The sequence below is a fragment of the Agelaius phoeniceus genome, chromosome 15 (genome assembly GCF_051311805.1).
Source record: "Agelaius phoeniceus isolate bAgePho1 chromosome 15, bAgePho1.hap1, whole genome shotgun sequence".
NCBI lineage: Eukaryota > Metazoa > Chordata > Aves > Passeriformes > Icteridae > Agelaius > Agelaius phoeniceus.
This window is the reverse complement of record NC_135279.1, coordinates 6,996,870-7,010,503: the sequence shown is the minus strand read 5'-3', so window position 1 is coordinate 7,010,503 and position 13,634 is coordinate 6,996,870. Positions and strand designations below refer to the sequence as shown.

At 38.5% G+C, this 13,634-nt stretch overlaps 1 protein-coding gene across 6 annotated transcripts in view; it reads right to left on the bottom strand.

Moving 5' to 3' along the window:
• Window positions 1–13,634, bottom strand: part of RNF130 (ring finger protein 130) — a 55,722-nt gene that overhangs the window by 33,168 nt on the left and 8,920 nt on the right. For all 6 annotated transcript variants that reach the window (XM_077186593.1, XM_077186590.1, XM_054642637.2 and 3 more), the window contains one exon: window positions 11,653–11,847. In XM_077186593.1, the coding sequence (XP_077042708.1) occupies window positions 11,653–11,847 (195 nt within the window). The remainder of the gene's footprint in view (window positions 1–11,652; window positions 11,848–13,634) is intronic.

The following is a 13,634-nucleotide window of genomic DNA, read 5'->3' as shown; positions in this document are numbered from 1 at the left end:
ATATTTCAGGCTGACAGCTACATAATTTTCCAAAATGGGGACTTATAATAGAGTTGTGCAAGAGCCTTAAATGTTCCTTTGTTACTCTTTGAATTTACCATGTTAAATAGTAACATTAAGAGTCACTACCATCAGTTTTCCTATTAAGTTCACTAACGTTGGTGATGTGGATTGTGCTGACAAAATTACTCAAAAGAATCAAAACTGATAATATCAGAAATTAAAATTTTCACAATAATTAAAAAAAACCAAGCCCACTCCACAGCCCTCAAATTGCTTTCCTCAAGAAATTTAAGCTTTATTTAAGATTGAAATTACAGTCATTCAGGCCTTGTCCTGCTAACATGGGACCGAATAGGAAAATAAAGTGTTTCTTTCTGAATGTTTTTGAAACAGTGCCACAGGATTCAAAAGCTTTGAATACCAATGAAAACTCAACACAATGTATTTAATCTCTAGTATAGCACAGACTCACACAAGATCAACTTTAATCCAGCTCTCAAGAGACACTTCAGTACCACGTTTGGTTTCATGCAAAAGCAATCAAGATATTTAAAAGCCAGCAAATCTTAGAGTAAAAGTCCATCACTAGCTTTATTTTCATGGACATCTACCCAGTTTCCTATTTGTCTGGTTGGGAAGATAGTTCCTGCCCAGGCTTGCAGCACATTTTTACAGCACAAGAGATAACCTTCCTGCAAGATCCTGTATTTAGATGCAGCACGTGCTCCTGCAACCCCAAATCTCTGCAGCTCAGATAGTGCAAGATCAATCAAGAGCAGATAATTTATATTGCTTGATATTTTCCCCAGACTTCACTTCTGTTCTTTATATCTAGTTCAGCCAGGGTAGAAAAGCAGGGAAGGGTACAGGAAGACTGTATTCCCCAGAGCACATGTTGTGCTAAGCTTCCCCAGGAGGAATTTATTTGCACTGAGAAATTATGTTAGTATCAAATTATCAAGCTAAAGCACTCAGTCTAACATTCTAACATGATTTATAGTTATCTGCAAAGCAAAGATGACAAAGATCTTCTGATACTAGTCCAGCTCTATCTGAATCCAAAGCTGAAGCCTCTACCTATTCCCTGCTGCCCAGGGAATGTGACAAAGCTGACAATCTGTCACGCGTTTTATATAAAGCCCAGCACAATGGGAACCTCTGGCATCACTGCAAAGTGATTTGCATTCCAAATGACTCAACTGGGAACAGCCAAAGTGCTACTGCTGCTTCTGACCCCACCAGAGCCAAGGAGAACTGCAGAAAAGAAAAATAAATTGTGTCTGTTTAACATACTGAAGCTCAGTGGAAACTGGGACTTGGTTCATCCGTATTTTTGTCAGGGGCATCACCCTAAATAATTTTAGCAAGAACTCCCTGTTTGAGAACAATTGGGGGCAGGAGGAGACAGTGACTCATTTATTTTAAGCACCTTGAAACCTTGTATTTCTGAAACTTTAGCAGAAAAAAATCCTCAGGTGAAGACAGAAAGACTAAGAGTGTTTGTGCAACTCAGAATATAGTCTTACTCCATGATCTTATGAAAAGCAATATTCTCCTCAGCCAAGAACACAGTGTCCAGAGAAAAGAATCTGGATTGCTTACTAAAGCCAATGAAGTACACATGGAACCACAGATGACAAGCTAGGACAGACGGTAGGCATAAGATAAATATTGATGTCTGTAAACATAAATCATTTAATTGCTATCATCCAAGCCCAGGCAGCTCTTTCTAGCTTGCAATTTTACCATGTGCATGTTTAATTAGGATAGTTATACAACTCTGTGTATGAAAAGGGATGAAGTTGTGACTAATCATTAAATCTGTGTAATGTTACATTGCGAGAGCAGAAGTCAGAAGAAATTAAAAGCTTAGAAGACAGTAAAAGCAGGACTAGGGGAAAAACAGCAACATCCAGGAGTTTCCTGTAGAGCTCATAAGGAAACTGCTTTGCTCTCTCACTGACCTATTCACATGCCCTAGCAATTCTAAAAGAGCATGATCAGAAAGTCAATAAAAAGTCATCTCAAAGAAACGTTACAAGTGTCATCACAGGCAAATATTTGTGGTGCTTTTGTTGTGTTGGGATTTTTGGTAGGTTTTTTCATCGTCTTGTTGTTGTTAATTCTTGACTACCAAATGTTTACCTGAAGCTCAAAATATGGTTAACTATGTCCAGGATACCAGGCTGAAGCTGAAGATAGGGATGGTTCAAAGAGCAGACTTCAGACACCTTCAATCCTCCCAGCATCCACTGGAGGTGCAGGGAATGGCAGCCTGGCAAAATGCAGCTGCAAACCAGGGCTGCAATGCTTCAGCTGCCTTCTGGTACATGGGGAGGGCAAAACCTTAGATCCCACCTCGAGTGTGGCAAGTGTCAGACCACCTGTAAGAGGCACTGAACTACTGTGATTTGATGCAACACAGTTTGCAGAGAACTGAGGATTAAGTCAGATACTCATAACAAAGGTCAGTGATTTGCTAATGGCTGATATTTTAAGCTAAAGTCCTTGCAATAAGTCTCTGATAGTGGCTGCTGATGCTGCAGACACAGCATGAAGCACACAGACTGCACTAATCTCATGCTTATGAAAGAATGCTGTCCTCTCTTTAAATAGCAGAGAAAATTTAACTGCAACTGAGTCCTTTCATCACTTCTTTCTGAAAAACCTAAACATAGCACATTTACCTGAATAATTCTGCTGGTGAAAATTTCAGAGTACTTCCTTAGAAAACACAAATTTCCCATTCCCTGATAAAGGAAAAGATTGGTCCAGACAGTCACTTAAAAGATGGATTCAGACAGTGAAATGTTATTGCCTTTCTGAGTGCAGCAATAGGATCATCATCATCATCATCATATAATTGGAAATAGAACTGCCCATCCTCAAAAGCCAGACTTCCTTATTCTTCTATTACTTCCCTATTCTTCTGTTAAAATCCTGTAGCTGTGTGCTAAGCATTTCTGAATGCATTATATCAGAAATAAAATGACAGCAACACCTACTATTCAGTACCCAGGAAAGGGATCAGTCCTATTACTGTGAGGGACAGATTTCTTGGAATAACATCAACTAACAGTGAAACCACTCCAACACAATTTGGGATCCCAGAAAATGACAAAGAAAGCAGGAAAACACTAATGAAAGCTATGGCTGTATATGAAATTTTGAGACCAATTGTGAGGTCTGTGAAAACACCAGAAGACAGCTGAGCTGCATGAGAACAGAGGTGGAAGCAAGGATCACCTCTACAAGGGAAGGGATTCAGCCACAGAGGATAAAATCCATGGAACCAGTGAGATAAAGGGCAAGGGACAGGCATACTGACTTGTATGCAAAGCTGTGCTGCTAGAAAAAGCAGGCTTGGGGAGAACTGTTTTTAAATAAAAATTCCATGGCAAAACAGTGGGGAAACCCACACATTTATCAGGTACCTTAACATTTTTGTCTGATGCAAAAGAAAGAAATGCGTTGTGAAGAATAACTCTTGCATTCTAAACAGGTTTATGGGAAAGCAGACACCAAGAGGACGAGCCCTGGCATATCTTCAGAGTCATTAAAACCAGTCTAGCTGCACATATTTTTATTTTGATCTAATCAGAAAGTAAACAAGAGCACATCCAAGCTGTCAACACATGAGCAATCTCAAGAGTAGAATATGTTATTTGAGATGTCCCAAATCAAGTATTTCTGAAAACAGAAAAAGACCATAATATTTGACAGTTATTGCATTCTAAACAAGAAAAGAATTTAATGCCAAGAATATACATTAATTTTAAAATGAGACTAGTAGCATTTTAAGACATTTGTCTTCCTGTTGCCTTAATAATATTGAAAATGTTGAATTATTCCCTGTATGTAAACATTTAGTTTAGGATGCCTATTTTATGTAGTATCAGACACCAGAACAGATTTTACTAAATTACCACAAGAAAAATCATGAAGGGCAGCAGCATTTGAAACTATTACCCAAAAGTCAGGCTTTCACAAGGTGCCTCAGTTAAACTAGTGGAACAACCTTCTATCCCAAAAGCAGGTATTTTCAGAAATCACAAGTCTCTTTGCTGCACAAAACTATGCAAAACAACCTAAATAAAAAAGCTTCTAAAATTAAGACTTGAATTCTCTCAATTCAAGAGGGCAAAGAAGTAGGTATTTCAAGTTCAGTGAGGAAAAGGCTTCTATGAAATACTGCCAATGTGAATCTGAAGAACACTCAAACTCTTCTCTGTAGCAAGAAGAATTTCAACAGATTTCTCTCTGTCAGGTAGAGAGGGTCCTGCTCTGTGCCCTCTAAACATGATTACACACATTTCAGTGTTCTGCAATGTGCCAGGCACTGCTGTACTGCAGACAGGATGGACCCTCACAAAGTCCTGCTCCTTTAAGAAGAACAGGCATTGATTGAGGCATATGATTAGAAAACCAGAAACAGCAAGAGCAGCTTTTCAAAGATGGGCGTGACACAATTAAATTCAAAACAAATATTAAAGCTTAATCAGATTCTTGTGCTAGTCTGTAGCACATTAAGTTCATAAGTGATAAATAATAAACTTATAAGCCAATTCTCCTTCATTAAACAAGAAACAATGCCTGAGTATAATGTCCTTGCTGTATTTTTGATCAGCTTTATAATCTACTCTGACCAAGAGTTCCTAAAAGGAGAGCCAAATAGCAAAATCAATTGAGAAAACGGTTGGGCTGTATTTAGATGACAACTGCTGACACATTATTTCATAACCCAATTGCTCTATTCTGACACTCAGGGAAATGTTTCTTAAGGAGCAATTTGCATGCAATCAAAACAGGGAGTCACAGCCACATCCTGATTCATTCACAAGTCCAAATCCTGCTGGTACACGTGAGCTGGGGAGCCACACCCCTGGATTTCCTCAGCCTTGTCAAGGTCAAGCTGTCTCTGTCCTACACCCAGCCCACTCCAGAAAACCAACGCTCACAGCCTCTCAAAATCCAACACAGCATCAGTATGTACAAAAAGTGCTGGGCTTTGGCTTCTCTGCAGACCATTTCCTCCTCACCCAAGGAGCATCTCTACCTTCCATCCCAAGCCATATGACACTAAGCACTGCTAGAAGAATTAAGATCCTCTATAAAGCTACAAGATGCACCCTCCTCTTTATTGTTAGAGTCTTCAAGTTCCAGAATCTCTGCCCAGACTTTAAACATGCTACTTCAATGCTTCTGATAGGCAGCAGGAGGACAGACCCATGGCTGGGCCAAGAAGGGGGAGAGACTTTATAAATCCCTGGAATTTGAACTGCAGCAGAGTTCCCCTAGAACAGCAGGGACATTGGGTTTGGGGACTTGGGGCTTCTTGTGCTCCCCTCCTTTGAATCACCTTGATAATTCCACATATATCACATATTCCCTTTCTGTGGAAGGACTTTTATCTCCTGGGAATTACATAAATATATATATATTTTGTGCATGTGACGTTTTGGGTTCTTTACACTAGGAAAAACCAAGTCTAGACATGGGAAAAGCAGACAGATGTTGCAGTGACTTTACAGACATTTCACACTCTCTTAGCAAGGCTTCTTTGCATGTGCTTGCACTACAGTTTTATCTTTTTTAAAGGAAACGGACATTCCACCTGAATAATGCTGGAAGAATAAAAAAAGCTTGGCACAAAGAAATGTATCACTTGATCATCTCCTTTCCACAATCTGTGCAGGGATTTTTTATTTCTTTTACTCACATTTTTACACGGCATTTAACCATGTTTATTGCAAGTAAACTGATTTGCAGTCTCTTTCAAGGCATTAATACTTTTATTGTTATGCTAGCAAAGGAGACCAAATTTTATATCCAAACCTTGAACAAATGCAAATGAATAAAGAGCTGAAGGATCACTTTAAGTTTTGACTAGGGAAATGGGGTAATCCTAACACATTACAAACCACTGAAAAAAAAAATGTCACAGTTTAACACATTTCTGAAATATCTATGTCTGCCTATCTTCAGAAGATATTTTTGCTGATTTGAAAACAGCTTTTCTTCACTTTCTATACTTCTAAACAATGTCCAAAATCTGTTACAGTGTTACATTCTTGATTCCTCAATAATATTAATGCAGTGTAGACCTCACTGACCCATTCATCAATGTAAGACACACTTGGATTTTGATAATTGTCTCTTGCATTCCATAGTGTGACCAATGCTAGCAGGTGGCTTACATTTTGCCATTTCTGGATAGCAGTTTATATTTCCACTAATGGATGGTGCAGCTAAAAATCCCAGGGATATCTAAAAAAGGGCAATTTGTCATGCTCATGGATTTTCTTCTATAGACTTCTGTACACATCTCTCAATCTGGACATTCAGCAAAGTACCAGAGAGAAATGGCAAGACAGCCTTACCCAAGGACACCACAAAATACTTTGAGAGATTTATAAATAGCATATTCATAGATTAATATCATAAATTTGGTTCTACTGAGTCCATAGATATGGGGAATTACTCTGCTGCTGGAGCTCAGACTTTGGATAAGAAGAAGAATGTAATTACTTACAGTCACTAACAGTCCCGTGGGCCTTTTCACAGTCACAGAACTAATTACCCTTTCAGCTGGCTGAGTTAAAATGAGCCTGACTGCTGTTATTTCAGTTGTGGATGAGGCATGTATGACACAGAAACACTGGTAGGCAGTTCTGCAAGGCACCAAGGCTATGATGGCTCTGTAAAGGGGTTTCCCTGGATTGCCTTGAAGAGACAAGGGCTTCCTTATGGTCCAGAATCAGCATGTCAAACACTCCTCTCCACCTCTCTAAGTGTCACACACCTCCATCTACTGTGTGACAGATTCTCCTGATTGATACACCTCCAAGGAATGTAGTGGGAAATGGGATCAACAACAAATCTGTTGACACTCATCCTCCATATTTTCAATTAGCAAACATAAACAAAAAAAAGATCAAATATATGTAAACAATGCTTAAACTATTAATTACTTTGCCTTTTATAAAGGCTTCAGCTTTAATGACTCAGCTCTTTCCTTTTCACTAATAGTCTAGGATAAATTACTAATAATACATTTTAATAACAATATTGTAATATAAAATAAAATTAGTTTGGACCTGTGGATTATAAGTAGGTCTCAATAATCCAGGGCAAGTTTTGCAGTGGATTTGGTGTAGAGCTAAAACATTTATCAGCACACATTTGTGCAAGATAATCTGCAGTGCACCCTGCCAGAGCTTTCATGCATCAGTTCAGCTGAGAGTTACATAAAGAGACATTTGTGAGAAAAAGGCAAGCAGCAGAGTTAAGAGATGAGGTGTTCAGGGATCAGTGCCACAACAGAGGACAGTGGCACCTCGACTGCCAGCTCTATTGTACCCACTAGGAATGAGGGCAAGAATAGGGAAGAGCCATTAGGTGGCAACAACTTCAAATTGCATTCAGTCCCTCCTGCCTCTGACCCACTGACCTAAAACAATCCACAGAACATACAGGCAGATTTAGCACAGTTCAAAGCACGTACAGCCCTTGCTTCCCACACCAGTGTGCTTTTTAAGCAAACAGAGGGCCATGTTTCTGGGAGCCCATGAGGGACAGTTCTTGCACAGTGCCATGGCAGGGGAATGTCACCTGTGCTCACCATGGAACAGAAACACCTTCCTCCAGAAAATTAATGAGGTGTTTCTTTAGAAGAGCAATGAGGACTGATCTTGATGATATGTCTGCATCTTGGTTCAAAAGACCTTAAAAGATTTACCTGTATCAAGTAAAGCTGTTTATATACTTCTGGAAATTTTTAGGTGCTGATAAACCATGATTACTGGAATCCAGAAACTTCTTTTTGACTCTTTTATATGTGTTTCTCTTTTTCTGTCTATATTTTTTCCATAAATTCTTAGTATGAAATTTGAACTTTAGAGGCTTGTTTGGCATATATTCTTCTCTATAAATCAAAATAAAAGTCTAGATTTTAAGACAGAAATTCAGTATCTTAAAATCATAGAATGGCTTGGATGGGATCTTAAAAATTACCCAGTTCCAACCTCTCCATATTTAACTATTTTTTACTTAACAGGATTGTCTCCACCACACACAAACAAAAAAAAAAAATCAAAATGTTATTTAACCTGAATTTTCTTCCTTTTCCCATAACTGCTTATAAAGGAGACAGCTACTACATATTTTCTTCACCACATAGGCTCTTTTTTACATTAGACAGCATCAGTTTTGCTTTAACAGAAGCAGCAAGCAAAACCACTCATAAAACTGCCTTCCTGCCAGTGACATCACAGTCTAACATAACCCATGCTGGGAAGGGTGTCCTTTGCTTAGGCTGATAAAAGACATCTACAGGATTGTGCAAAATAAGTATACACTGACATATACAAGGATATGCACAAAGAAAAGAAAATAATCTTACAAATAACATCAACAGAAGTACAGGTATTTATTAACAAAAGCTGACCAATTCCTGAAGGTCATTACCTACTTTAAAACTCAAAGGTGAAAATGAAGGGGCAGAGACTTGGTGGACTATGACACAAGAGAAAGTAAATTCTGCTATTAGAGCAGAAAGTGTTCATTTGACACAGTGATGATAGACTGATTCCAGAGTGACAGTTGTTATCCAGCCACCAGAAGGAATTGCCATTCTGCTAAGTAACATTTTGAGTACGAACAAATTTCCATAAGAATACAATTTTCAAATGTGTATTCAAGCATAAAATAGCTTGGATAAAATATTAATCCTACAGGTGAAAAGTGCTTCCTAAGCTCTTTTCACAGGGAATCACCTCTCTGCAGGTGGGCAACATACAAAAATCTGTGTAATGTGTTATTTATTTTTACCACAGACACTGTCTAAGCGGGTGATTGGAATTCATGGAAATATCCAAGCAGGAAAGCTTGCAGCTCATAGTGTGCATTATAAGCAGTTGCTGCTTTCCTCTCTGCTTCACCAGGAAGACAGATTATTTCTAAAGCTTAATATGGAGCAGTACAAAGATTATGTTACAGTAAAACATAAAATAACACAAGGTCTACTTTCTCCTTGGTCTATGGAAAGAAAATATAGAGTCATTAACTTGGTCATCAACACAGCTACCAAATTGTTTTGTGAAGACTGCATTTTTAAAGAAAAGGGTAATACTGCACAGCAATAGACATCATATGGAGGTAACACCAGCTTGGTGGCTCACCTCCATCCTCACTTGCTACCACCTCCAACACATTAACTTAATCAGTGCAGAACAGCTCTCAAATACACAGGGTCAGCTCCTCCCAGCCTTCAGGGACAGAAAACACTAAAGAGAAGTGATGTAGTGCACTGGAATATCTAATCAGCTGATCACACAGAATCAGTTAGGTTGGAAGAGACCCCTGAGATGACTGTTCACCACCTAAAAAGCACACAAGCAGTGCTACAGTTGAAAAGGCAGAGAAAGGAAGACCAGGGAATGGCTTGAATGTGTGCAAATCTGCATTACAGTGTTAGAAAAGACTCATCCCATAAGCACAGGTTCAGGAATCTGTCTCCCCCCTGGAATAACTCTCAAGAAGAGGAATGCTGGATTCCAAACCCTCCCTGTACTGAGGCTAACACCAAAGGAGAAGTCTACATCTCAATTACACAACATTACAGTTCCTCCATCAGCCCACCAGGAAGTTATCTGCAGGAAGCTCTGCAAAGTGATTGCTGAGGAAATCCCTCGCATGCCCATAACAATCAAAACAAAGGCTGTGGAGCAACATTTCTCTTCATTCCAGGTGCTACTTCAGTTCTAAAAAATTACTTTCAGCCTGTCACGTAGTTTGAACACTTCAAGTCCAACATTAATTTTGAGATAGAGCCTTCAGCCCAAACCAGGGTAGATTCCAGAGTATACTGAGCACATGCACCTAAACCCCAATATTTCAAATACACAAAGCTAAAATATGCATCATCTCCAGTACCTGCATTTTTTTAAAGCTTGCCATAAGTAAGAGTAAATATTTGGAACTCAGCATGCTGAAGACAGTATTGGTCTTTTTCCCAAATATCAACTACCCAAACAGCTGCCTAGCTACCTTACAAGACACTCTTTTACCTGCTGCAGTTCTCAGATTTTACATCTTAGATGGTATTTCAAGCAACCAGAACTACTGGGCCTATGATAAAGTTCCAAAGGCAACACACTGATCTTCTGAGCTAAACAGGGAGTGAACAAGGATTTCCTATTAAAAGACAGACCCCATCTTGCTGCTGTAAAGCAACTGCCAAATCTACACAGCATTATGAGAAAGAGGGTATTAAAGTTATAATCAAACTCATTATATGATTTAACATCTAATAGAGCCAACCAATGCTAAAACTGTATTAGTAGCAGTAGCCTTTTTCCTCACACACTGACATATTCCAGACCACAGGAGAAACTACAATCATTGCTAAATGGAGCATATTAATAGAAATATTCTTAGAGGTAGTTTAAAGAGTCCAGAGCAGAAGGATTAAGAAGGCACTATAACTGTAGAGAGAAATGGGGGATATTAAAAAAACAAAACAAAACAAAAAACAGGAAGGTGGCAAAAAATGTTTCATTAGAATATGGGACTTCTCACCTGCAGATTGCTTATAAAAATGTCTAAGCAAGGTACCTGAGATAAAAATCAACTGTCAACAGGCTTTGAATTGCTACATGGAGGTCGAAACCCTCCTGCAAAATTCCTGTGATATAGAGAGTTGGGAAGGTCAAACCTCTCAACATTTGCCTTGTTAAAAAAAAGAAAGAAACAACCATAGCATTTCTTTAGTCAAGGAATTAAATTCTAGTTGTGTGACAATATGCAGAGCAATAATTAAGAAATTCTAGTTTCCAAGCAACCCCCTATGCTAAAAGAGACTGAAAATACCCTAAAAAAAAATCAGCCAGCAGTATCACCACCAAATATAGAGATATGCCTTCTCTGATTAAGCTAAATAGTTCCAAAAGGAGGAAATCTTCTGGAAAAATGAAAAAGGAAGTTATCAGAATTGCAAAAATAATTTTAACCAAGGAAAATGTTTACATATGAGGATTCCAGCAACAAGTCACAAGGAACTGTAACATTTTACACATAGGCATCTGTAAAACAAGAGAACTCTCTAGAAAAACAGACTTCCAGCATTATTCTGGACAATTTACAGAGGCAAATCCAAATCACTGTTTTGTTGATTCCTGTATGGCACTCAGACTTCCACTGTAGAAAGAGAATCCTCTGTAAACTGCCATCAAAAAAGCATGGAGGCTCAGACCCCAAAGTACAGCTGTTAACATTTGAAGGTCCCCACCAGAACAGTGCTACAAAATTCTCCAGGTTCAGATGCTTTGTAAAATTCTAGATCTCCCATTATATCTGTATGTAGCTTCTCTTCTGCAGAAAGGTTTGAAAGATTGCTCCTCAGCTCTTACAGGCATTTCCTCACTCCAACACACCCACATCCCCACTGCAGAGGAAAGTGTTCCTCATTGGATAAATGTATGCTAAAGGAAAATAACTTTGCAGAATTATTGGCTTATTTCACTATATTGCATATATGCAAATTCATTAGTGAATGGCTACTTCCAATACCATCTGTCCAATGCCAAGAACTCTTCAGCAATAGTTTATATGGCAAAAGTATTATAGTGAAGGAGATTACATTTTATTTACCTTGATGAGTCATTGTGACAGGTTCTTCACTGGATACATTATTGTAAATGACCACAGCTGTGGCATTATGTGAAGCTGCTCGCAGTATTTTCTCTTTAAATGTACAGTTTCCTCTCTGTAGTAAAGCAATCCACTGCTTGGTGTTTGGTGGGACCTGGAAACGTGTTCGAGGGTCACAGCCCAGACGATCTGCAACTGAAATGGGAAACAAATTTACACAGATGCCAAATTCCTTCTAACAGGCAAAACAAAGGAAAAAAAAGAAAAATCCTAATTCCAAGTTGCTGAAGTACTTAAATGTTATGCACTAGGAAGCCACTATTCTCTTGTGAAGAAAGTCTAAAGATAACCATATTCTTATGAAAATAAGATTTTAAAAAAAGAAGTCTCACGCATTGAAAGCTGTGACTATATGCCCAAGAATTAGGCTCACTAACACAAGCTATTTTTAACTCCAGTGCAGCTAGAATAATGAATTCACATTCAAATCAATACCTGCCTAGAGGCTGAAAAACATTAGAATATGGTTCATCTGCTATAGGCATTTACAAAACAGCTGTTTATCAGTCATTCTGGGGAGTACAAGTATTTTTTTTCTTCCTAATGCAGCCACAAATATCACTGCAGTGGGAAGTACAACTAAACAAAGCAGATTGTGAAAACAAGATTTCAGAGTTATCTGCCATGTGCAGGCTACTGTAAGAAAGGACAACATTAAAAGCTGATCTTGTAAAACCCCAGCAGCCAACATCAGCTTTTTGCATATGCACATTTCGTCTACAAGGACATGTATTCAAATTCATAGAGAAACAAATGGGTTTGCAAACACAATGCACTCATCAGCTAAACAGGTATAGATGGTATAAAGGAAGAGTAACAGAAATGGCAAATGCCAGATGTCTGGATTCAACAGTGTGCAAAGCTCCTTTGTCCTGGCTGATGGTGTAACATATCTTGGAACAACCCAAAGCCACAGAGCTGGGTACAAAAGACACAAAACCCAAGGCAGAAGGAACTTCCCAGCAGCTGAAACCAATGAAAGACGGATCTGTTTGCACAACTGGAAACACAGTTTAGTCTGATACACTGGTCATAACATTAAAGGATTTTCATTTAGAGCCAACAACAGTTTATAATGCAAATAAATTTATCCTTTTGAATGCCAAGAGTATAATAATCTTTGGCTACTAAAAATAGTTGGGATAAACAGTGATTTTATTCAAGATATAAAAAAAAAACAATCTATTTGCATAACAGCTCAGAAAACATTACAGTTCTGCAATGTAAGAGCAAATCAAATTAAGTCTCCCATAATTTTTTTCCTTTTCAAGAAGTGGGTTCAGCACAACTATGAGATTTCAGCAAAATAATCTACCACCAAAAAATATCCAGTATAATATATTAGCTGGAAACAAAAGGTCTTTTTAAGCACTCTCAGTTTAACATAGCTGAAGTTAAAATCTGTAACAAAGGAGATTCAAACAGCTAAAGATGTTTTCTGAAACAAAGAAAATCTTCTGCTTGCCTAAAGAAAGCGAGTGCAGATGAATCTATACTGTGGCAGACATACAGGAAGTCATTGCATCTCTTAATTTGGACAAGAAGTGCCTCTCCCTGTTCCCCTGGAAGGAGGGTGGGGAGCCAGATACCAGCACATCCTTTTCACAATTGTTTTTCAAGCCTGTATTAGACATCTCAGACATGGAGGGCTATTTGCTGTATTTTTGTTTCATACAGGCATCAGGGAAAATCTGAAATACAGATGCCTGAAGCCAAGTTTTATAGAGTGTTTTCTTCCATTACCCTGCCATCATTACTCAAATCCTTGTGGAAATTGCTAGCTAGCACTGATCCACACGTGTTTTGCAGCACTGGTGATGGCTATCACAAACACCAACAATCACAGAAGAGCATGTTCATGCCCACTGCACTTCTGCAGCTTGTCTTTGTGATCTTAAACTTGAGAACAGTATGTATTTTTG